Here is a 22,320-nt window from a genome sequence, read left to right as displayed (position 1 = left end):
CACCAACGCATTGCCCGCGGGCACCAGGTAGCCCGTAAGGACCAGATAAGTAGCCCGCTGGCCTGTTCTAAAAATAGCTCAAATAGCAGCACTGACCAGTGAGCTGCCTCTATTTTTTAAATTTGATTTATTTACTAGCACGCTGGTCTCACTTTGCTCGACATTTTTGATTCTAAGAGAGACAAAACTCTTCACTTGTTTAAATAAATGCATTTATGTTTTTAATTTGCTTCTTATAACTTTCAGAAAGACACTTTTAGAGAAAAAATACAACCTTAAAAATAATTTTAGGATTTTTAAACACATACGGCGTGGCGCAGTGGCAGAGTGGCCGTGCGCAAACCGAGGGTCCCTGGTTCAATTCCCACCTAGTACCAACCTCATCATGTCTGTTTTGTCCTTGAGCAAGACACTTCACCCTTGCTCCTGATGGGTGCTGGTTAGCGCCTTGCATGGCAGCTCCCTCCATCAGTGTGTGAATGTGTGTGTGAATGGGTAAATGAGGAAGTAGTGTCAAGCGCTTTGAATACCTTGAAGGTAGAAAAGCGCTATACAAGTACAACCCATTTATCATTTATATATTATAACAAAGTGCAGATTGGATTTTAACCTATTTAAAACATGTCATCAAAATTCTAAAATTAATCTTCATCAGGAAAAACTACAAATGATGTTCCATAAATTCTTTTTTTAATTTTTTCAAAAAGATTCGAATTAGCTAGTTTTTCTTCTTCATTTTTTGGGTTGAATTTTGACTTTTAAAGAGTCGAAATTGAAGATAAACTATGTTTCAAAATTTAATTTTCAGTTTTTTCATGTTTTCTCCTCTTTTAAACCGTTCAATTAAGTTTTTTTTTTCATCATTTATTCTCTACAAAAAATCTTCCGTAAAAGGAAAAAAGATAGACAGAAATACCCATTTTTATATATATATATATAGATTTATTTATTAAAGGTAAATTGACCAAATTGGCTATTTCTGGCAATGTATTTAAGTGTGTATCAAACTGGTAGCCCTTCGCATTAATCAGTACCCAAGAAGTAGCTCTTGGTTTCAAAAAGGTTGGTGACCCCTGGACTAGACCAATTCTGTAACAGGTGTCTTTTGTCCTTATAATGATTTGAGTTTAGGAGTATGTTTCCAAAGGAACACGAGTCATTTGTGTGTTTCAGGACAGAAGGCTTTCTGGCCAAAATGGGCTAAAATACTTATTTCACTTAATCAAATATTCATTATTTATAGCTTTTCTCTATTTTTTTTTATTATTAATTGTTTTAGCTTTTACATTTTGTTGCTCTCAGTTACAGTAAACATACTATTAAAAATCTTTTGACTGTCTAATCAACACGGGATCAAATACTTATTTTCCCCTCCATGTATGAAGGTTACTTTTTGATTTCAATTGAACAAAACTAGTTTTTGTACTCCTTGAGCTGTTGTTGTTTTTATACAGTAGGGCTTTTTATTTTTTCATTTGTTATGGAGAGCTATGTAACGTATAACTGTATTGTACGGTTTTGGCGAAATGAGCCCTTAGTCCCATGAATGTGGGGATTTTTCAAAACATATAGTCCTCAATTTTCTACGAATTTAGGTATTTTTGGTCATACAATGTGTTTCAGGTAAAACTTCAGAAACATCAGAAAAATATACATGCAAGCTTCGCCTCACATAGCTAACATTTTTCTGTTTATTCTTACTCTGGAAAATGTAAATTGGGCTGTTACTCCTGACTACTAATTAGAAAACCAGTAACAGCTAAGAGGCATTAGCAAGACCTCAGATTTCCATCGATAACTTTAACAGGCAGACTGTCCTTAAAAGCTGTATGGGGTAGCTAGGAGCTACTTGGACAATACTTAAGTCTTTTGCTGTAAAACTGCCTGCAAAAAGCAGTCTATGTATTGAATGTTGTCTTTGCTGCTGCCGATTGGGCGCTAATTTGTACGTCAATAAATAGTGAAAGGATCATCAGCTTCTAAATGGATAGTAATTATTATTTTTATTTTTAACAACAGAACAGTTGATTTGCCCAATACTGAATACTGAATTCAATACTAAATGTTACAAAGGTATTTTGTGTTTAGGTTTTAAGAACAAGTACCCCCTCTGGCGGTCAATGCTGAACAGCATCTAGTACTTCTCTCAAAATCATTAACCCTGTATGGGGAGGCACTGTTTAAAATAGTTAATAATTAATGTTGAATTTTAACTCCTAACTTATGTTATATTGTTAACAAACATTATTTTAAGTGAAGTTATCATATTTGAAATAAAATGTCTATGGACGGGCAGCACAGTGGAAGAGGGGTTAGTGCATCTGCCTCACAGTACCAACGTCCTGAGCAGTCCTGGGTTCAATCCCGGGCTCGGGATCTTTCTGTGTCAAGTTTGCATGTTCTCCCCTTGACTGCGTGGGTTCCCTCCAGGTACTCCGGCTTCCTCCCACCTCCAAAGACCTGCACCTGGGGATAAGATGATTGGCAACACTAGTGTGTGAATGTGAGTGTGAATGTTGTCTGCCTATCTGTGTTGGCCCTGCAATGAGGTGGCGACTTGTCCAGGGTGTACCCCGCCTACCGCCCGAATGCAGCTGAAATAGGCGCCAGTGACCCACCGCTACCCAAAAAGGGACAAGCAATAGATGTCCATGGACGTTCTAATTCATCCAGGTGCACTGTATTCTCAGAGCATTCAATCGATTGCAGACTGGACTTTTTGGTATGTCTTAGAAGACGTTTCACCTCCAACTATGCTCATAAACTGAGATTCGTCAGATCTAGTCTTAGACTGTGGAAGTGAATGTGAGTGTGAATGTTGTCTGTCTTTCTGTGTTGACCCTGCGATGAGGTGGCAACTTCTCCTGGGTGTACCCCGCCTTCCGCCCGAATGCTGCTGAGATAGGTTCCAGCACCCTTCACGACCCCGAAAGGGACAAGGGGTAGGAAATGGATGGATGGATAGTCTTAGACTTAGGTTGGTCTAGTGGCTAGAGTTAAAACTTACAAAGCCTACTTGGATGAGAGGCGGAACGTCTTCAAAGACAAAACAAACGTTCCAGTTGTGATCGATTGTATGCATTGTTTTAGAATAACATACTCTAATCCAGTAAAATAGAAATACCATGTGTAGCTTGTGTTTTAATCTTGCATTTAACTTAAGCTCTCTTGGCAGTGAGAAATCACCATGCTATTATTACTGTGAAGCATTAAACATTCTTTCACAAATCCAGTTAGTGTTAAATTATAACCAAATATGTATTTTGTCCTATGAAAGCAAACCTAGAAAAATATATGGTAATTGAAAATAAGAATAAGGAATTTAATGCTAAGTATCAAATGGGGTTATTCTCATGCTGATTCCATAAGGGCGTGACAACACCCTGGATCTGTGTTTTCGTTGATTAATTCTTGTGTAACCAAATCTTTTCACACCTGGTGCAGAAAAGCCGGTGTGAAAAATTCATCACAGTTGCCAAGCCACAGTTGCCAATCCAGCCCACTCCATCTTAAATCCAAGCAACAGTGTTACTTAAATCCCCTCTCCCCTAAAAAAAGATGTAGTCACTTCTATAATGGCACTGGGTTGGGTGAAGTTGTGTCTTTTGGCAGGTTTAAGTACATTTTTTAATAGAACACAGGCCTTCGCAGTGTCAAAACAATGTATGATGGATACCAATACTTTCCTGAGGGAAATAAACCAGGACAAGCCCAAGGAATATGCAGTTGTCAGTAAGTCATGACCATTATTTTGTAAAGTCAGTGTACCTTTGTGTTGTACGTGGGTAATTTCATATAGAAAAATTCCATTGTTGAGTTGAGTTGAATTTGACTTTATTTCGAACCTGATGAATTACAATTTCCAGTTTCTCCATTCAACATGTTCGAAAAGGAGAAGGAAGAGGAGCTTATTTAATTCTACCCCTTTTCCTTTACATAGCAGTTGCTAAAACTTTTGTTCACTTCGTGTTCAATTTATTCACAATATACTCCATAAGAAATAACAATAAAAATAAATAAATAAATAATAATTTGTGAAGTAAGTTAGTTATATTTCATCTGGTGAAATGAGTAAGATTATCTTTAAAATTAATGGATGGATTAGATAAAATCAGAATGTTTATCATGGTTCTTCTTCTTTGTACTTTGTAAACTTTGAAGAGTTTCTTGAAGTGGATCATAGTTGTACAGTGTTTGATTTCTTTACTTTATCCATTCCATAATTTAATTCCATATACTGATGTGATGAAGATCTTAAGTGTTGTGCATGCATACAAATTTGTAAATTATTTTTTTCTCTAAGTATATATTTCTCCTCTTTTGTTGAGAAGAATTGTTGTATATTCATGCGTAGCAGTCTGTAGTTTGCTTTGTGTATAATTTTAGCTGTTTGCAAATTCACTAGGTTGTGGAATTTCAGTATTCAGTATTCAATAAATAAAGGGTTTGTATGTTCTCTATATCCAACATTATGTATTATTCTAACTGATCTTTTTGTAACACCGTTAATGAATGAAGTGTACTTTTGTAGTTGTTTCCCCATTTTTCTACACAATAACTCAGATATGGTAACACTAGCAAGCAGTAGAGAATATGGAGTGATTTTTGGTCTAGAACATATTTTGCTTTATTCATTATTGACATGTTTCTTGCTACTTTATGTTGTATATTTTTACATGAGATTTCCAGTTCAATTTATCATCAATCATTGAACCTAGAAATGTGGTTTCATGTACTCTTTCAATTTCTATTACGTCTATTTGTATTTGTGTTTGATTTTCTCCTCAAAGGTTACCAAATAGCATTATTTCAGTTTTACAGACATTCAGAACTAGTGTATTTTTGTCAAACTATCTTTTTAAAGGCCTACTGAAATGCGATTTTCTTATTTAAACGGGGATAGCAGGTCCATTCTATGTGTCATACTTGATCATTTCGCGACATTGTCATATTTTTGCTGAAAGGATTTAGTAGAGAACATCGACGATAAAGTTCACACATTTTAGTCGCTAATAAAAAAGCCTTGCCTGTACCGGAAGTAGCAGACGATGTGCGCGTGACGTCACGGGTTGTGGAAACACTCACATCCTCACATTGTTTACAATCATAGCCACCAGCAGCAAGAGCGATTCGGACAGAGAAAGCGACGATTTCCCCATTAATTTGAGCGAGGATGAAAGGATTGTGGATGAGGATAGTGAGAGTGAACAACTAGGAAAAAAAAAGGCGAGGGCAGTCGGAGCGATTCAGATGTTATTAGACATATTTACTAGGATAATTCTGGAAAATCCCTTATCTGCTTATTGTGTTATTAGTGTTGTAGTGAGATTATGCTGTCGTACCTGAAAGTCAGAGGGGTGTGGTGACCGCCGGTGTCTCCGGTGGGAGGAGGTAAGAAAGTCCGCAGCTGCAGGAGGACGCAAGAGCCGACTTATTATCCCAATTTTCTCACCGAAACCTGCCGGTTGACATGTGGTCGGGAACCTGTTCGCTTGACCGCTCTGTTTCATAGTAAAGCTTCACCTTCGGGAATGTAAACAAGGAAACACCGGCTGTGTTTGTGTTGCTAAAGGCAGCTGCAATGTACCGCTTCCCACCTACATCTTTCTTTTTTGACTTCTCCATTATTAATTGAACAAATTGCAAAAGATTCAGCAACACAGATGTCCAGAATACTGTGTAATTATGCGATTAAAGCACTCTACTTATAGCTGGGATCGGGCGGGAATAAAATGTCGGCTACAATCCGAGACGTCACGCGAACGCGTCATCATACCGACGTTTTCAACAGGATACTTTGCACGAAATTGAAAATTGGAATTTAGTAAACTAAAAAGGCCATATGCTTCACGGTGGCAGAGGAGTTAGTGCGTCTTCCTCACAATACGAAGTTCCTGCAGTCCTGGGTTCAAATCCAGGCTTGGGATCTTTCTGTGTGGAGTTTGCATGTCCTCCCTGTGAATGCGTGGGTTCCCTCCGGGTACTCCGGCTTCCTCCCACTTCCAAAGACAAGCACCTGGGGATAGGTTGATAGGCAACACTAAATTGGCCCTAGTGTGTGAATGTGAGTGTGAATGTTGTCTGTCTATCTGTGTTGGCCCTGCGATGAGGTGGCGACTTGTCCAGGGTGTACCCCGCCTTCCGCCCGATTGTAGCTGAGATAGGCGCCAGCGCCCCCCGTGAACCCAAAAGGGAATAAGCGGTAGAAAATGGATGGATGGAAAAAGGCCATATTGGCATGTGTTGCAATGTTAGGATTTCATCATTGATATATAAACTATCAGACTGCGTGGTCGGTAGTAGTGTGTTTCAGTAGGCCTTAAATTTGTTAAATTATTAATTTTTCCATTAGGCAGAACAAACATTTCAATACATAGAAATGGAGACATTGTGTGCTTTACTCACGTCAATTCTTCGTTGTGAAGAAGTCGTTCGTTTTCACGTTGTCAAATAGTGGCAGCTGAAAGATACTATTTTCCAAGGGTTAATATAACATGTTCCTACATTACAGTCGTCATAAACATTTATACACACCTTTTCCATTGCATGTTTGTAAATGTTTCCCCTCACAGCCGTCACTGCAGTTAAACTGGCGCCATTTTCTGGGTTTAATTCACGGGATGTTTTTTTAAACACCGAATGAACAGTTCACGTTGGTTTATAACGCTCCGTTTACACATGATTTTCTTGTAAGCTAAGCAGGTGTGATAAACAAACACACTCTCAGTTTCTAGCGTATTTACAAGAAATATACCGTAAATAATATGTGTGCATATTTAAGGCAAATATATCAAATTGATAGTTTAAAATAACTAACCCACATTCTACTTTGACATTCACGTCCTGTTAGCTATCCATCCATCCATCCATTTTCTACCGCTTATTCCTAGTCTTCGAATAATTTGTTCAACGGCTTAAACTCACGCATTAAAAAAAAATAAAAAAAATAATAATGTTATTTACCACATATCTAACCAACTGCGGTAAAAGATATCTTCGAGCAATATTGGACGTAAGTAACTTTTGGGTCATTAAATTACTGTCGCTCCACAGCTGCACCTACTATAATGGCCACTAGGTGGTGACAAAGCACTTTCCAACAGAAAATAAATGACGCCAACTGTACTGTTATGTACTAATACTAATGATCCAAATACCATCCATACATCCATTTCCTACCGCTTGTCCCTTTTGGGGACCGAAGTGGGTGCTGTAGTAAAAAAAAAAAGTAAAACTTTTTCGGGTGTTACCATTTAGTGCAGTGGTTCTCAAATGGGGGTACACGTAACCCTGGGGGTACTTGAAGGTATGCCATGGGGTACATGAGATTTGAAAGAATATTCTAAAAATAGCAATTCAAAATTCTTTATAAATATATTTATTGAATAATACTTCAACAAAATATGAATGAAAGTTCATAAACTGTGAAAGAAATGCCATATTCAGTGTTGAGAGCTAGATTTTTTGTGGACATATTCCATAAATATTGATCTTAAAGATTTATTTTTTTGGGAAAAAATGTTTAGTTAAGTTAGTGAATCTCTATTACAATCCCCGCAGAGGGCACTTTAAGTTGATGATTACTTTTATGTGTAGAAATATTTATTTATAATTGAATCACTTGTTTATTTTTCAACAAGTTTTTAGTTATTTTTATGTCTTTTTTTCCAAATAGTTCAAGAAAGACTACTACAAATGAGCAATATTTTGCACTGTTATACAATTTATCAATAAATCAGACATAGTCAAGGGAGTAGGTTTGATTTTGAGATTGGTGGGGACACAAAAGTGCTCCAAGGCAGCACTCTGAAAGTTTACTCTTTTTTTTTTTACAGAAGCAATCATAATTTCACGTCATGCAGATGTTATAGGGTAAAGCAACTAAAATTATTTCACCTTTCAATGTTTTCTTAAACCTTACCAAAGACGTGCATGTCTTTAGCTCATCACTGAGCTTGTTCCACCATTTAACTCCTAAAACTGTAATACATTTGTATTTATATTTGTTCTCGCTTTACCTATTTCAAAAATCAATATTCCCCGCGAATTATAGTTTTCTCCTCTTAAATTATTTAGCCTGAGAATACAAGCTGGAAGGCTGTTGTTATTTACTCGAAACATAATTTCCATTGTTTTTAAAAACCCAATGTCTGAAAATTTTAATACATTTGAACTCATTAATAATCGATTGGTATGTTCATAGTAGCAGGCTTTGTGTATTATTATAATGACCCTTTTTTGAAGTTTTATTATTGGGTCTATGTTTGTTTTATAAACATTTCCCCAAATTTCAACACAATACGTTAAATATGGAAAAATAAAAGAATAATACAACATATGCAGGCATGTCTTATTCAGCATGTGTCTTACTTTATAAAGAATAGCAATAGATTTTGATATTTTTCCCTTTATATATTCAATATGCGGTTTCCAACACAGTTTATGATAAATTATTATTCCTAAGAATTTAGTTTCATATACTCTATCAATTTCTACTTGATTTAATTTTAATTTTGCTTCACAATTTGTCCTTGCACCCACCACTAAACACCATAAATTTAGTTTTCTTGTCATTTAATGATAACTTATTAATATCTAACCATTTTTTTAGCTGAATTAACTCAACCTCTATTATCCTCAACACTTCCTTCAAGTCTTCTCCTGAACAATATACATTTGTATCATCTGCAAACATAATACATTTTAATTTATTAGATACTGAACAAATATCATTTAGGTAGAGTATAAATAACTTAGGTCCCAATATCGAACCTTGTGGAACCCCACAAGTTACTCTTCTTGGCTGTGATTTAATCTTATTAATTTCCACATATTGAGATCTGTTACTTAAATAACTACTTAACCACTGTTGCGAAACACCTCTTATGCCATATTTTCCAATTTCTGCAGAAGTAAGAAAAGATCGATTGTGTTAAAAGCTTTACATAAGTCAATAAATACTCTAACGGTGTGTTTTTTTCTATTGCCGTAGCTATGTTTTCTACAAAGTCCATCACTGCGAGGGATGTAGATCGATTACTCTTGAACCCATACTGATGGTCATTCAATAGCTCATGTTTGTCAATAAATTTGTCAAGTCTATATACAAATAATTTCTCAAGAATTTTTGCAAATTGCGGTAGTAAGGACAGAGGTCTGTTATTTGAGACCATATGTTTATCACCATTTTTATAAATTGGAATAACTTTTGCGATTTTCATTTTGTCAGGAAAAATTCCAGTTGATAAAGATTTATTGCATATATAAGTAAACGGCTTCAGGACACAATCCATCACTTCTTTAACAAGTGACATATCCACCTTGTACCATCGACAGATTTTTTATTTTTATACTTTCTGACCACTTCTGACACATCACTTTCACAAACTCCACCAAGAAACATTGCATTGTTTATGTGAGATACAGGCTTTAACTTTTTCTCATGCTTCATTTTTAAATTAATATTCTTTGCCAAATTTGGGCCAACATTCACAAAAAACTTATTGAATTCCTCAGTTATTTCTTCTATATTTTCAATAATTGAGTTATCATCTTTTACCAGATATGCTGTAAAATCCTTATTGCTAGATTTTTTAATCATAGTATTAAGCACATGCCAGGTTTCAATGATATTATTTTTATGTTTATGCAGCAATTGTTCATAATAGTTTTTTTGTTGCAGCCTCATGATACATGTCAATCTGTTTTTATACTTTTTATATCTGTCCTCATTTTCCTTTGTTCGATTCCTAATAAATTCCTCTATTTTTTTTTTTTTTTACAGGCTTTTACTAAACCCCTTGTTATCCATGGTTTCTCACTCTTTTTAGTTCAATCCATTCCATCCATTTTCTACCGCTTATTCCCTTTTGGGGTGGCGGGGGGCGCTGGCGCCTATCTCAGCTACAGTCGGGCAGAAGGCGGGGTACACCCTGGACAAGTCGCCACCTCATCGCAGGGCCAACACAGATAGACAGACAACATTCACACTCACATTCACACACTAGGGCCAATTTAGTGTTGCCAATCAACCTATCCCCAGGTGCATGTCTTTGGAAGTGGGAGGAAGCCGGAGTGCCCGGAGGGAACCCACGCATTCACGGGGAGAACATGCAAACTACACACAGAAAGATCCCTTTCCCAAAATACTCTTTTTAGTATTTTGCTTATATTCTCTCATTGGACAAAGATGGTCATAAAGTGTCAGAAATATATCCAGGAATGTATCGTATGCTTCATTAGTATCCTCCACAAAAACATGTTGCCAGTCTTGCTTTAAAAGATCAGCCTTGAATGCATTAACTGCTTCCGGTCCCTCGCTAGCAACTAGCATGTAGGCTAGCTTAAACAAGCAGAAGGAGTGACAGCGGGTACAGCCAATCACACGTAAGTTAGCATGAAAGTGGCAACCAATCAGGAAGCGATATTTAGGTTAGAGGAGGGACTTCTAGCAGGGACCGACATTTAACCCTTTCTGTGCCATAATCATTGACTCAACATTACGGGCAGCGCTTGTATTGATAGTGACTACACAGTAGCGGCTGGATATTGGTAGGGACGGCGTGGCGCAGTGGAGGAGTGGCCGTGCGCAACCCGAGGGTCACTGGTTCAAATCCCACCTAGAACCAACCTTGTCACGTCCGTTGTGTCCTGAGCAAGACACTTCACCCTTGCTCCTGATGGTTGCCGGTTGGCGCCTTGCATGGCAGCTCCCTCCATCAGTGTGTGAATGTGTGTGTAAACGGGTAAATCTGGAAGTAGTGTCAAATCGCCTTGAGTACCTTGAAGGTAGAAAAGCGCTATACAAGTACAACCCATTTATTTCATTTACTCAATTCTAGTGCTGTATTTCATTTATTTCTCTTTTTTTCAACCAAAAATGCTTTGCTCTGATTAGGAGGTACTTGAAGTAAAAAAATGTTCACACTTTCATCATTGAAAAAAGGTTGACAACCACTGAATTAGTGGTCAATTGTATGGAACATGTACTGTCCTGCACAATCTAATAATACAAGTTTCAATCAATCAATCAATCAATCTGTTACCTTTGTGTTTATATCTGTTACAGTTATGATGTTGTGTATTTTCAGTGTATGATGCTTTTGGAAAGATGGGTAGTAATGTTGAAGGAGGTTCTGCCAACCAGCCGGGGCTGCTGCAGCAGTGTCGCTCTGCCTATAGCCCCACCTTTTCTGGACAGTACTGTCAAGTCTTCCTCTTACAGGTTAGGACAATAATTGCAACTGCACAGGCTTATACATTCAAAATAAATTGGATACAGAAACAATCGTGTTTCACCTTCACAGGGAACAATCCAGTATTTTGTTGGTATTTGTGTTCCTGATTCCTGTGACGAAGAGGATGTACAAACGTTGGTACTGTCCGGTCAGTGATCTTTTTAAAGTGTTTTTGCATTCATAACAATTGTGCACAGTCAGTTCATTAGATCTGCTGCTTTATTCAAACAGATACTTTCAAGTATGGCCACAAGTCCCTCATTCCTCCTTTACCTTCTATTTTGGTCAACGATTCTACCCAGGAGTTGATCATGACACATTGCTTGTCAAAGACGGTTACTTCTGATGCAGCAGATGTTACGTGCCTGTAAGACATCCTATCAAATGTTTTACTGTTCATTGTAAATTTTAACCTACTAAACCGACGACTGTCCCTCCCATAGGTTTGTGTGTGTCCTATTGATTGTGATTCCACTCGCAGCAACCCTGTTCACAGCAACAATTAGATGGCAAAGGAACAGAGCCGTCACGCCGAGTGAAGAGTCCAGCAGTTTAAACACTGGCCTCGATATGTACGGGACTCTGAAGACTAATGGTTCTATGGGTGGAGAGATAAATGGTTGCCCAATTGAGGAAACTGGTAAAAATAAAATAATGGGTTCTTCAATTGACCATTTCCAATTTCTTTGGAATTTCACAGACATTGACTGCTTTTGGTCCACATTTCCTACACTGTGGCAACAAAAAAAACATTTTGTATTTTTTGCTAAATCTGTTCCACAGACAGCATCAGTCGTGGCTCTTCGTATTTTTCTCAAAGCTGCGTCTACCAATGTTTGAAGGCCTTCTCCCTTCAGACGACCAGTCGAGGCATCTTCAGCACTTCCTCCACAAGGGTCCCCGAAGGCGGCTACTCCTCTTTGAATGGCATCCGTGTTCTCAGCCTGTTATGGATCATGTGCGGCCATTCCGCGCAGTTCCCTGTGATAAACAACCTGGGTACGACCAAGCTACACCTTTCCAAATGACGATTGTATCATTTGTTTGAAACTATAATCTGCAGATAACTACAAAGACTGGAAGAAAATAGTCGAAAGAAGCCCTCTGTATGTGTTTTCTCTCAGCGGACCAGTTTTTCTGGCAGTAGACACATTCCTTCTGCTGGGGTAAGATTTACTGCATCTTCTACACCAAAAATTGTTGAAGTCGTAAATTCTACGAATTCTACATTCCTTCAAACTGGCTACTTTACCGTAATCTCTACATGACGTTATCTGGTAAGATTATGTTTGCGGTCAGGACTACCGATGAATTATCGATGCACAAACAAACCAAATACTACCTTGTGCGGCTGTTTGACTGGACTATCGACCCAAGTAGACTATTTCCGACTTATTGAAATGCTTAAATCTACATTACCTCTAAAACAGTGCCTGTGTTTCAGGGGTCTACTTAGCGCCAGGTCTCTACTTAACTCGATACAAAGAGCTGAAGACAAACTGAGTCCGGGTCTGGTGTTGGGCTACCTATTCAGGAGGTTGAAAAGGTTATCGCTCTGCTAAGTGCATGAACAGTTTATTTTTACAAGACCAGAACACGGCAATTGTTTTTGTCCATCTCCGTGACAGAATCCAGCCGCTGCATCTCTTCATAATGTGTCTCACCATTGGCCTTATCTCTGTGGTCCACTGGGGTCCTTACTGGTTTCCATTCATAGACAACGTGATGGATTGTAAAACATACTGGTGGGGGAACTTGCTGTTGATTAGCAATCTACTACCAGTCCATGAGATAGTAAGTCATTCATATTTACTTTCATATTTCAATAGTTGTTTATATTAGACCCGCTATCCTCCCAGTGTGTTCCTTGGACGTGGTACCTCTCTTTGGACTTCCAGTGTTATGCCACCACTCCTCTACTGGTATATTTTTACAGAATGTAAGTCCACATCTTATAATGTCTCGACCTGTATTGACCCATTTGCTCAATGGCCTCATTGCATATTCCACCAGGAACAGATGTGTTTTTGCAGTAGTGGCAGGAGGCCTCCTGTTCACAACCATGTTGGCAAGTTCTGTTGTAACTGGACTCCTGCGACTCCCCGTCTTCCAGCCTTCTACGCTGTAAGACCTCAAACTGCAACTGTCTTGGAGTTCATTATATATAAAGGGAAAGTTATTTTCAAAAAGGAACTTTGGAAATAAATATAGTCAGTAGGGTCACATTGAAGAGCCAGGTGAAGTATTTCAAAAAATATGTACATTTACAAGATTGAAGTCATAATTTTAGAGGGACATTGTAATTTTACAAGAATAATGAAACAAAAAGTAAATTGAAATAAAAAGTACTTTTTCGGACAAAAAATTGTTGAATCATAACCTCAGGGAATGGAAAAAATTGTTATGTCTAAAGAATAAAGTCAAAATTTAAAATAAAAAGACCAAATTTTAAAGAATTACAAGAAAAACAATCTATATTTTAGAAATGTTGAAAAAAATGAAAAGTGGCAATAAATAAAGTCATGACTTGTAAAAAGAGTATCATGGTCACACTATAAAACAAAAATTTACAAAATTGTAAGGTTCCAAAATAATCATAGTTTTCAAAGAAAATTGACAAATTTTGAGGAAAAAGGTTATTTATATTTTGACTAAAGACTAAAGTTGTAATATTTCAAATAAAAAGTAATAATGTTAATACGTTCTAGGTAAAAGTTAACAAGCTGAAATAGAGCCACAAATTTAAAAAACATATAGAAAAGAAAATATGTGTATAAATATAAAAGCTGTGAGGGAAAAGTCATTTTACAATCATCATTTTGCGAGAATAATGTCATAATGTTACATAGTCATAATTTTAGAAAAAGTCAACATTTTTGAAAAAAAAATAAATCATGTTAATAAATTAGTAATATGTTGAGAACAACATGACAATATTTCAAGAAAACCAGTTTCAAGAGAATATTTTTGAAACATTACAAGAAAAAAAGTTTGTCATAAAATTACAATTTCATTCTATTAATGTTATGACTTTATTCATTATTCGCTTATTCATCATTATGACTGTACACTCATAACATGACTTTACATAAGTAAAAGGCCCTATACTTAATAATGTCTTTTGTACATTTATTTTCATTTTTATATCTATTTAATGTAATATTTAGTAGAAACATGCAAATATTGAACTTTTTTTTGTTTGTTATTTTTTTAATTTATTGATCTATTTTGCAGGACATCTGAGAATTACGTCTTGTATTATTATGTAAAACCCCACACCCGATATGGACCATTTTTGATAGGAATTTTAACTGGAATATACTTGACTACTAGAAAAGGCCAACTCTTAAAGCACAAGGTAATTATTATCTTGCTACAATATATATTATTATCTTGCTGCAATATATCACAGCAAAATAAAATTCCGTTACACTAATATGCTTGTGTTATTGCGTTATTGCTCTAGTGGCAGGCAGTGCTGGGTTGGTTGTGTTGTCTGTCAATCTTGGCAGCATTGATTGGCTTGGCTTACGCCCTCAAGGGGAACTCGGCGCATCCTTCTGTGCCACAGGCGCTCTACCAGGGACTGCACAGACCAGTCTGGGCAATGGCTATCACCTGGATCATCCTGGCCTGCGAGGAGGGATACGGAGGTATGTACATCTCACTTTGTTAGAAAGGTCTTGATGGTGGCTACAGCCCTATTTTTTGGAATATTTCGTTTTACCATGGTGTCAACATTACCGAAAAGGACCCAAAATGTGCCTCTCGGTTAGGTACACAACCCTTGGTTTTGGCTAGGTTGCAGTCAGAAGGAGAGGAGCACAAAAAAGTGTTTTTAACTTTTTCTAATGATTGTGTGTGGAGTACATCGTAATTTCTCATAGCGCGGAAGAGATGGAAGTAAAACTTTTAATTTACAGAACAAATTGTCCTCCCGGCTACATCTTTCATCTCAGCTTCATGTGTTTTGATAAATACGTAGATTTACTTGTACTTGCACCCCGACACAGAGAGGAAATAATAAACATAATTATAAAAAGTGCACTCAAAATGGAGTGAGGAAAAATAACTAAGGATGCACAAATGTGTGAAAAACCGAAAATGCACACAGAACGTGTGATGAAGAAACAGTTAATACTACATGGCAGCGCCGGGACAGAGCCACAGGAAACGAGAAGCTTGAGTGGACGCAAAGCAGAGGAGATGAACAAGACTGGAAAAGTGAACCATTAGGAATCTACTGGCTCCAAGTGAATAGACTGTAGAGTTTAAGTATTCTGAGAGAAATGGGATTCAGGTGGGCGTGAAGGTGGCTCCGCCCCCTGACCTGCAGAAACCAGGTACTGCAGCTAAAAGCAGACTGCGGCCTACTTGTTTTTTCAGGATGGAGAGAGTGGAAATCGCGCAGAAGGGATGGTTCAAGGATACAGGAGTTGGACACCCATGAGCGCTCTTCAGGACTGTACCCTTACCAGTCGACCTGATACTGAACTACGCTGCCCTAAAAGTCATAAAGTCTTTGACGTTTCATTCCATTGCCGGTCACCAGAATCTCTGTGTACTAAAAACAGAGTGCACCTCACACCTGGATGACAGGAGAACTTTTCAGATCTCAGTTCATTAAGTACAAATAGCTTGCCTGCAAGAACATTGTTGGGGACCTTGGTCTCGAAGGCGCCATCGGACACCCTTCTATTTACCTCCCATTGGCGTGTTCCTATCACTTGAGCCACAGGTATTATGTTCTCTTGAGTAGTTTCCTCAGGGGCAGAACAGTAAACTCTGGAGAGTGCATCAGGTTTGTGGTTGCAGGAAAAAATTCTGTTGGAGAGTGCATCAGGTTTGTGGTTGCAGGAGCAAGTTCTGTATGTAATAGAGAAGTTGAAGCGTGTAAGAAACAGTGACCAACGTGCTTGGCAGGAGTCTTAGAGAAGTCCTTATATATGCCAGGTTTTTACAATCTGTGATGGCCAGGAATGGTGTTGGAGTCGCCTCCACTCCTGTAGCTTAAGAACAATGGTCAGTAGCTCGCTATTCTTCACACCATACTTTCTTTCACCCGCTGGGAGACTGGTTCAGCTCTGCTGCTAAAGTTGCGGATAAATCACCTCTAGAAGTAGGGACGGCGTGGCGCAGTGGAAGAGTGGCCGTGCGCAACCCGAGGGTCCCTGGTTCAAATTCCACCTAGTATCAACCTCGTCACGTCCGTTGTGTCCTGAGCAAGACACTTCACCCTTGCTCCTGATGGGTGCTGGTTGGCGCCTTGCATGGCAGCTCCCTCCATCAGTGTGTGAATGTGTGTGTGAATGGGTAAATGTGGAAGTAATGTCAAAGCGCTTTGAGTACCTTGAAGGTAGAAAAGCGCTATACAAGTACAACCCATTTATCATTTAGAAGTAAGCAAAAACCAACAACCTTTGCAAGAGCTTCCTTGATATAAGAGATGGCCTATTGACCATTGCTTGGATTTTGGCAGTTTCAGGTTTGAGATGGCCCTTCTCTATGATGAACCCCAGAAACGAGACCATGAAATTTGCACTTCTCAGCTTTGACATATGGCCAATTCTTCAATAACCTCTGTAAGACGAGATGGACGTGGTGGACATGTTGGAGATTTCGAGAAAAATAGGAATGTCATCAAGGTACACAAATCAGAATTGATTGATCATTTCCCTGAGTACGTCGTTAATTAGATTTTAGAAAACCGTGGGCGCATTAGTGAGGCCAAAAGGCATAACTAAATATTCAAAATGCCCCATAAAAGCGGTCTTCTACTCATCCTCAGCGTTGCATAAGTCTAATTGAGTGAAAACAGCAGCAGAAGATAATGAAGTAAATGCTGAATCCATTAGTGGCAAATGATTGTCATGTTTGGTGATCATGTTTAGTTTGGCTATGTTCTGTTTGGTTTTTGCACTATGTCAGTTCCTGTTTTTTCACTCCCTGTTTTGTCACCATAACTACCAATCAGTTCACCGTCCTACCAACTCAGGCACCTGATTCATTTGAACTCACGCACCTGTTTTCAATCACCACATCACTACTTAAGCCTGTCATTTTCTGTTGGTCGGCCTGGAGTCATTGTGTTCTTTTCATGCTCTGTCTATGCCAGTTTTTTCAATTCTGTTAACTTTGTCTATCAGCTGCCACCAAAGAAATCTTTCCTTATCCCCCACCTGGGGTTGTGTGGGCGGATGAAAAGAAAATGCCCATGACGTGGGCGGGGCTTGAGTCTTGGGGGGAACTGACAGTCCTGGTGAACAAGTCTGTGAAAAAATGTTCTGGAAGTGTCTGATTCTGGCAAAAAAAGCCCTTGGTGGCGGCTGATGGACAAAATTAACAGAATCGAAAAAAAATCTTGGTCTTTTTCCTTAATGTCTGTTGCGGGGTAACTGAATGCTGGCGTCATTCTGTCACGATGGGGGGGGTTGGGGGGGTAGAAACTTGCTGCAGGGTCCTTCTCCCTGGAAAGCAGACGGACTACTTGGGACATGGCGTGCGGGTATAAACATGATTTAATCTTTAACTCAGAAAAGGTGAAAACAAAAAGGCGCTCTGGGCAAAAGCACAACTTGACGAAGGAAAAAAAACTAACACTAAGACTAAACTTTGGACATGAAACAAAAAACACTTACTGTGGCTTGACACGAGCAGCATGGACAGAGCATAAAAAGACCACAATGACGCCAGGCCGACCAACAGAAAATGACAGGCTTAAATAGTGATGTGGTGATTGAAAACAGGTGCATCAGTTCAAATGAATCTGGTGCGTGAGTCGTGAGTACAGGTGAACTGATTGGTAGTCATGGTGACAAAACAGGGAGTGAAAAAACAGGGACTGACAGAGAACAAAAAACAAACAGAACATAGACAAACTAAACATGATCACCAAACATGACAATAATAGCTATTCTTCGCATTTATGTAATTTACAAACACAATAGTCAACACAGGGCCGCAAAAATTTATCTTATTTCTCAACGGAAAAAAGAAAAACGTCCCCAATGGAGTTGGAAGATGGGTGAATGAGACCTGGCGTGAGAGCGAGGAACAATTGTCACCTAAAGCGGACTGTTGCGAACCTGACGCAGGTAATGATGCCCCCATGAGGAGTTTATGGAACAGTTGTCAACTTCGACTTAGACAAACTTTATTGATCGACAAGGGAAATTGTTATAAACATTAACTCGTTTACAAATGATAGAAAAGGATAATTAAACTCTCACAAGGGCACACAAGGTTCGACTCCGGCCGCTGTCGATTTTGCTCCCTTCGGTGAAGATGTAAGGTATTGGCTATCTTCCTTTTCGTCTTTTCTATCACACTCACAAATTCTGTCGTCAAGACAAATGACAAAAGTCAATGACTGTGTCAAGGGTGGCAGTTTCATCACAGGTAGCAAGTTTGTTCTTGATGCAATGATTTAATCCCTTGCGGAAAATGCTGCATCAAGCATCAAGCACCAAATCTGCTCTCTGCAGCTACAACACGGAAGTCTGCCTGCTTCTCTGCCTTTTAGGGGGTGATCAAACCCTTTCATTTTCTTTAGTACGCAGGTGCATTGACATGGGCACAGCGAGAGCATTCTTACTAACTGCCATGGACCAGGCGGTGGCTTTGTCGGATAACAGACTCATGATGAATTCTATTTTAGCCTGGTCAGAGGATTAGGAACCAGGCTGCAGGTCAAAAACTAATGAGCACTGATGGAGGAACTGATCCCGGGAGTTAGACTCACCGGTGTAACGGGCAGGGTGAGGAATAGACTAGCTGCTGGAGGAGGTGAGAAGGTCCCCGTCCCAGCGAGTCACAGTGTTCGTCTGATCGACATGCTGGCTGAGGGTGCCGACATTGGCAGACAGCTTCTGGAGGGCGGCAGTCAAATCACGCAGCAGCTGATTGTGATAATCAAGAGTCTGTCCGAAGCCAGTGGGCCCAGAGTGGAGGGATTACTTATCTGCGGGGTTGACCAATAGGTTTGTCACAATCGATGTTGCCAGAGTAGGACCCAAATGCAGAAAATAAATAATAAGAATAACAACAAAAAGGGCACTCAAAAAGGAGTGAGGAAACAAAAAGGAAGGATGCACACAAAAGGTGTAAAAAACGGAAAACACAAACTAAAGGCATGTCGAGAAAACTGTTAACACGACATGGCCGAGCCACAGGAAACAGGAAGCGCGAGTGGAGCCAAAGAAGAACAGGGGCTTTTCAATGTTGTTCTTGTCAGTTCCAGGTGGTCAAAGTGTCCCAATTTTTCAGATTATATGCTCATCCATCTACTTTCCAGGTAAGAGGCATGATTTATGATGTGAATACAGGGACAAGCGTAAGTGATCACGCTGTTGCTATAATTGATCTGCGTAAGCGCTTATAAGAACAATATCACTAATACCAGGAGACTATATTTTAAAGTTAAGTTAAAGTACCAATGATTGTCACACACATACTAGATGTGGCAATTAACCCATCACCCTTGATCACCCCCTGGGAGGTGAGGGGAAAAGTGGGCAGCAGCCCGGGAATAATTTTTGGTGATTTAACCCCCAATTCCAACCCTTAATGCTGAGTGCCAAGCAGGGAGGTAATGGGTCCCATTTTTATAGTCTTTGGTATGACTCAGCCGGGATTTGAACTCACAACCTACCGATCTCAGGGCGGACACTCTAACCACTCTGAGTAGGCTATAGGGCGCAACGGATAAGGCGCACTACCAATGAGCGGGTCTATTCAGGTCTATTTCCATACAAAAGGCGCACTGGATTATAAGGTGCATAGATTGTTTTACAGACCATCTTCAAGTCACTTTCTGACAGTAGCCTCAGGATGCGCCGTCTTATTTACTTGGCTCACCTTCGACATCGTCTTCTCCCCATGATCTTTGTTGTAGCGGTGTAGCGTGCAAGGACGGGAGTGGGAGAAGTGTCAAGAGATGGCGCTAACTGTTTTAATGACATTCAGATTTTACTTAAATCAATAACAGAGCAGCATGTCCTAATCCGTGGCTTACTAGTGCAACAACAACGTCTCGTGAAAAAACGTCCAACCGGAAAGTTCACCCGGTTAGGGGAATTATGTAAACCCATTACTCCGGTATTTTTTTTGCGCTTTCATAGCGAGTCTACTGACAGATATAAGTTAGAACTTTACGCTACTGTACATTAGAAATGGCAACAGCGTAGGATGAATGCACCATAACAAGAAGATAGAGAAAAAGGTTTATCGATGACAGACTACAAAGGAAGACCCGTGCAAATTTTCAGGACTTATACAGATCCCAAATACCGATCAGCAGGTACCAGAAGGTAAGAAAAGTTGGTTTTGCATGATATTGTGAAACAAAATGCCAGATAATATGTCTGCTAATGAGTGCCATTTTGAGGTTCTTATACACACACCATAATAATACTCATATGTCTGACTACAGTAGCTGTAATGTGCTGACAATCCATGAAGCGGTGCGGGTTCATAGTTTACCAAAGTCGTAATAAAACATTTTGACCAATTTTTGAGTGCTGCGTGTAATGTTCTATATACTCCAAATAACATTTGAATTGGTGTCGTTTACTGATGTTATATTGCAGTGTACATGCATCTCTTGTGTGTGACTACCATCTACTGGTCACTTATCATTACACCATGTACCAAATAAAATTGCTTGGAGGTCGGTAAATACAACCAGAATTATTCCGTACATCAGGCACATCGGGTTATTAGCACACTGTCGATATTTGAGAAACTGAAAGGATTTTAAGTGTGCCTTACAGTCGAAAAAATACGGCATTATTCAAGTCAAGAAATGTAAATGGGGTATTTTGGGCGCTTTTTTCATGGTTATTTATCTGACTTTATGGGTGGAAAAGTGGAGCTATGTTTATTTAATATTTAAAATGCATTAAAGGAATTCATTTGTCGTCATGTCTTTCACAATGATTGTGAATAATAGGCAAAATTCCCAAAAAAGTGCTGTTCCCCTTCAAAGCGAGAGAATGCAGCCAAACCTTCCATTGACGCTAATGTTCAATTTATCATCATCCTCGACACAAAAATTCAAATTTACTAGTTTTTGAACGCATGCTTCTGGTTTATACTTCTATTTTAGCTCATCTCAATCATTTAAACCTAAAATAATGGATTTTGATTTGGATGTATGCTATGTTTTTCTACGGCAACATGCTACAGTTAGCCTGCTATCCTTTAATGATAGCCCATCCATCCATTTTCTACCGCTTGTCCCGTTCAGGGTATTCTAAGATAATTAATATGTTCCAACCTAAAAATCCTGGATTATCTTACTTACTTTCATGTAAATATAACTGATTATTTGTTAGCACGCGCACAGTATGGAATTTTCATATTGACATTACCATACAAACGTTACATTTCTTTAGCTCATTTTGCTTTTGTCTTTAAAACGACTGTCCATAAGCAATTTTTTTTTTGTTCTCCCTATCCTTCTTTAGGTATAATCTGTAGTGTTTTATCGTTTGGTGGCTGGGTTCCGCTCGCTAACATCAGTTTTGCGTGCTACCTGGTACATCCCGTCTTCATCCTCCTCTATATCGGTCAACAAGAGACGCCCATCCACTACACAGACCTCAACTTTGTAAGTTCTTCATTACTTGGGTACTTTCAATAACTTGACTTTTAATTGTCAATTTACCCTACATTTGTGCTTTTTAGATGTACCTGTTCCTGGGACACCTGGTGCTCACAGTAGCAGCTGGCTTTGTTTTAACCGCGCTGATTGAGAAGCCCTACGTACTCCTGAAATGGAAACGTAAATAAATAGAGACATCAATAACACACGAATAAAGCAATTAAGCCTACTGCTTCATGGTTTTGTTACGTAAGCTTTCAAAAGATCAGTAATTTCCCGAATAAAAACAAATTAGTTAAAAAATTAGTTAGCTAAAGTTTCTTGGTTAGGTTGCTAGCTATTGGGGTGTTGTTATGATCACCTATTGTTTAACCCTTGTGTAATGATCATATTGCTGTTACTCAGCCAGCGTTTTTGGGTTTATTGGGACCAGGTAAACATCTGTAGAGTATTTTAAGATAAAAGTGTTTGATTATAAGG

The 22,320-nt window shown here is 38.8% G+C and overlaps 1 protein-coding gene and 1 long non-coding RNA gene across 2 annotated transcripts; one reads left to right on the top strand and one right to left on the bottom strand.

Moving 5' to 3' along the window:
• The first annotated feature begins 3,207 nt into the window (after positions 1-3,207).
• On the top strand, positions 3,208-22,058 carry oacyl (O-acyltransferase like). Its single transcript, XM_061876526.1, has 15 exons — positions 3,208-3,732; positions 11,091-11,224; positions 11,307-11,385; positions 11,469-11,604; positions 11,681-11,877; positions 12,021-12,236; positions 12,301-12,403; positions 12,682-12,783; positions 12,866-13,031; positions 13,097-13,176; positions 13,251-13,361; positions 14,472-14,595; positions 14,704-14,890; positions 21,704-21,846; positions 21,924-22,058. Exons 1-15 carry the CDS (start codon positions 3,576-3,578, stop codon positions 22,026-22,028), a joined length of 2,040 nt encoding a protein of 679 aa, XP_061732510.1. The 5' UTR covers positions 3,208-3,575; the 3' UTR covers positions 22,029-22,058.
• LOC133536198 (uncharacterized) lies at positions 5,343-6,664 on the bottom strand. The gene is made up of 3 exons (XR_009802416.1): positions 6,535-6,664; positions 6,406-6,470; positions 5,343-5,407 (listed from the first exon to the last, which is right to left on the bottom strand). It is a non-coding gene; the product is annotated as an uncharacterized LOC133536198 (long non-coding RNA).
• Positions 22,059-22,320: the final 262 nt, after the last annotated feature.

Source organism: Nerophis ophidion, linkage group LG17 (assembly GCF_033978795.1).
Source record: "Nerophis ophidion isolate RoL-2023_Sa linkage group LG17, RoL_Noph_v1.0, whole genome shotgun sequence".
NCBI classification, from domain to species: Eukaryota; Metazoa; Chordata; class Actinopteri; order Syngnathiformes; family Syngnathidae; genus Nerophis; species Nerophis ophidion.
The sequence above is the reverse complement of the archived record's forward strand: the minus strand, read 5'-3'. Positions and strand labels throughout refer to the sequence as shown.